At 62.5% G+C, this 3,155-nt stretch overlaps 1 protein-coding gene across 1 annotated transcript in view; it reads left to right on the forward strand.

Annotated features, from left to right (window-relative positions):
• The window catches only part of EMH_0058550 (uncharacterized protein), a gene marked incomplete at both ends in the record, with an annotated part of 4,573 nt that extends 1,692 nt beyond the window's left edge, over positions 1 to 2,881 (forward strand). Inside the window, one exon of the mRNA XM_013497588.1 lies at positions 58 to 2,881. Within this exon, the coding sequence (XP_013353042.1) occupies positions 58 to 2,881 (2,824 nt within the window). The remainder of the gene's footprint in view (positions 1 to 57) is intronic.
• Between the last annotated feature and the right edge of the window lie 274 nt (positions 2,882 to 3,155).

Raw genomic sequence — 3,155 nt, forward strand, 5'->3', positions numbered from 1 at the left:
GCACCTGCAGCAGCAACTGCAGCAGTTGGATTCGGAGCCGTTTGCTTCTCTGTCTAGTTTCGGCGACTCGCAGGGACCCATAGGATATTCAGGCCAGCAGCAACAGCAGCAGCAACAGCAGCAGCAACAGCAGCAGCAGCAGCAGCAGCAACAGCAGCACACTAAAGATGAAGCTGCTGTTGCTGCTACCTATATTGCCGGTGCTGCGCAGCAGCAGTTTCCGGGCTGCTTGGAGCCGCAGGCTGCAGCTAGCGCTAGCCAGCTAGCTGAGGCTTCTCTATCAGCAGGGGGCCCCCACCTGGGTGAGGGCACAGCTCTGCAGGATATCTCTGCGGGTGCTGCAGCAGGGTCAGGGGACTGGGGGGCCCCCCAGCGTACGGGGGGCCCCCCGCAGCTGCAGCTGTACCCTTCTTCTCTTACTGGCCTGCAGCAAGGCCCAGCAGCAAACTTCTGGGGTTCTGCTGCTGAGCCTGCAGCAGCATCGGAGACAGGAGACAGCTGCGCGGGGACTGTGAAGGGGGGAGCAGCAGAGCTGCTGGTCAAAAGAGACAACACCAGCAGCAGCAGCAGCAGCAACAGCAGCAGCAGCAACAGCAGCAGCATATCCTCTCTGGGCCCTGTTGAACCCCCAGCCAAGCGGTACCGCTCTGACAGCCGCGATGCTGCGCTGCAGGGCGAGGGGCCCCCCTGGGGGGGCCCCCCAAACACTCGTTCTATGGCGGCGTACCCTAGCAGCAACAGGGGCCTCATCAACAACTCCCTCAGTACCTCTTCTGTTGTCTCTATGGGCCCCTGCAGCACGCTGGGGTTTGGGGGCCCCGGGGCCCCCGGGGCCCCCATGGGGGCCCTGGGGCCCCTGGATTTTGGGGGCGGACCTGCTGCAGCAGCAGGGGGTGAGTTTGGTGCTGGTGCTGCTGCTGCTGCTGCTGCAGGGTCTTCGCTTGCTGCTGCTGGGGGGGCCCCTCAGGTGGTCGCTGCTGATGCGAGCAACAGGACGCGGTGGCTGGGCTGCGGAGGAGACAGTGCTGCTGCTGCTGCTGCTGCTGCTGCTGCTGCAGCTGCTGGTCTTCAGGGGTCACTAACCCCTCAAGAGCTGCAGGGGGCAGCAGGAGGTGTGGGGGCCCCCAACCTGGGGGCCCCCTTCGTCAGCAGCAGCAGTGTAGGGCCTGGGGGGCTGTTATACTCCGCCGCGTCTGCGTTCCCCCCCTGTGAGTCTCAGGTGTCTCTCCAGCAGCAGCAGCAGCACCAGCAGCAGCACCAGCAGCAGCAGCAGCAGCAGGGCTTGGCTCGTGATGGGGTTGGTTCTATGGATGGTTTTTCTGTGGGGTGTCCTTCAGATGGGGTGTATGGTGGCGGCTCAGGTGTACAGACAGCTGGAGGGCGTGCAGGACCAGCAGCAGCAGCAGCAGCAGCAGCAGGAGCAGCAGCAGCAGCAGCAGCAGCAGCAGGAACAGGAGGAGGCAGCTCTTCTGTCTCCTCTTCTTCTGGGCGTCGCTCGCGCTGCGGTGGTTCTTCATCTGGTTCTGGTGCTGCTAGAAAGGGCCCATCAGGTGGTGTATCTGGCCGCAGCAGCAGCAGCAGCAGCAGCAGCCAGCGGACCATTGGTCGCATATATTCCTTACTGGTCCGTGGCGTTCGGTGCTGGCGAGCGGAGTGGCATGACCGGACCAGTGGTCACCGCAAGACCAGACAGTATGCAGCACCCAAACACGGAGAACAGCAAGCCAGGGCCCTCTGTCTCCAGGCCCTCTGCCAGGCCCGCAGCGTCCCCGCGCAGCTGCTGCAGGAGGCGCAGCAGACCTTTGCCTATCAACCAACACTGTCTCCTGAGAACAACCCAGAGCCAGACGATGCTGCAGCACAAGACCCAGCAGCAGCAGCAGCAGCAGCAGCAGCAGCGGCGGCGGCGGCGGCGGCAGCAGTAACGAATAACTATCACCAGCAGCACCAGCAGCAACAGCAGCAGCAGCAGCAGCAACAGCAGCAACTGCAGCGCAGCCAAATCATCACACAAAATACACATATAGAAGACACAGGCAGACAGCTGCTGCAGCAGCAAATGCAGAGAGGAGACACAAACCACAACGGGGGGTTTAACCAACCCCACCAGGGATATTTGTGGGGTTTGTCTCCTGTTGTAGATGTCTCCGAACAGCAGCAACAGCAGCAGCAGCAGCAGCAGCAGCAGCAGACATTTGCTGCTGCTGCAGGCAGAGACCCTATCCGACATAACCCGCAGCCTCCTGCTGTCTTCCTGGGGGGCATGGGCATGCCACTGGAGACAGCAGCAGCAGCAGCAGCAGCAGCAGCAGCAGCAGCACCTGTCTCCCTTGAGGATACACCCAACGGGGGCCCCGGGGGGCCCCCAGCAGCTGCTGGGGGGCCCCTCCCCACCGGCTTCCCTACTGATAACAACAACCCCACCACTTCTGCTGCTGCTCCGTTTGCAGGCACCGCGTTCTCTAGGAGCAGTCCGGCAGAAGCTTCAGCTGCATGCAGCAGCAGCAGCAGCAGCAGCAACAGCAGCAGCAGCAACTGCTGCAGCACCTCCGCCATTGAAGGGCCAGCCCCAGCCCCCCACCAGGGAGACGGGGGCCTCCCCACTAAACACGAAGGAGACAGCGACGCGGGGCTGAGTAGTAACCTGTCTCTGATGTGCAGCAGCAGCACAGCAGCAGCAGCAGCAGTAGCAGCAGCAGCAGCAGCAGCAGCAGCAGCAGACCCCACACAGCCCTGCAGCTTCAGCTCCGCCCCTGCTGCTGCCTGTCTCCTCCCCAAGATAGAGTCCCCAGAAGGAGGAGACAGCGCCTCAGCAATAGCAACAGCAGCAACAGAAGGAGACACCCCGTTTGCATGGAGCCCTTCTTTTTTAACCGTCTAACAGCAGCAGCAGCAGCAGCAGCAGCAGCAGCAGCAGCAGCAGCAGCAGCAGTGGTAGTGGTAGTGGTAATAGCGGCAGCAGCAGCAGCAGCAGCAGTAACTCGCGCTGCTGCTGCAGCGCCAACTCTTTGCTTGAAGGCAGCAGGTGGAGACGCCAAAAGCCCCGCCGTGTTCATTGCATCTGTTTCGTAGACTACAGCGCATGCGCAGCAGCAGCAGCAGCAGCAGCAGCAGCAGCAGCAGCAGCAGCAGCAACAGCAGCAGCAGCAGCAGCA

The sequence above is a fragment of the Eimeria mitis genome, genomic scaffold (genome assembly GCF_000499745.2).
Source record: "Eimeria mitis Houghton genomic scaffold, Emh_scaff2777, whole genome shotgun sequence".
NCBI classification, from domain to species: domain Eukaryota; phylum Apicomplexa; class Conoidasida; order Eucoccidiorida; family Eimeriidae; genus Eimeria; species Eimeria mitis.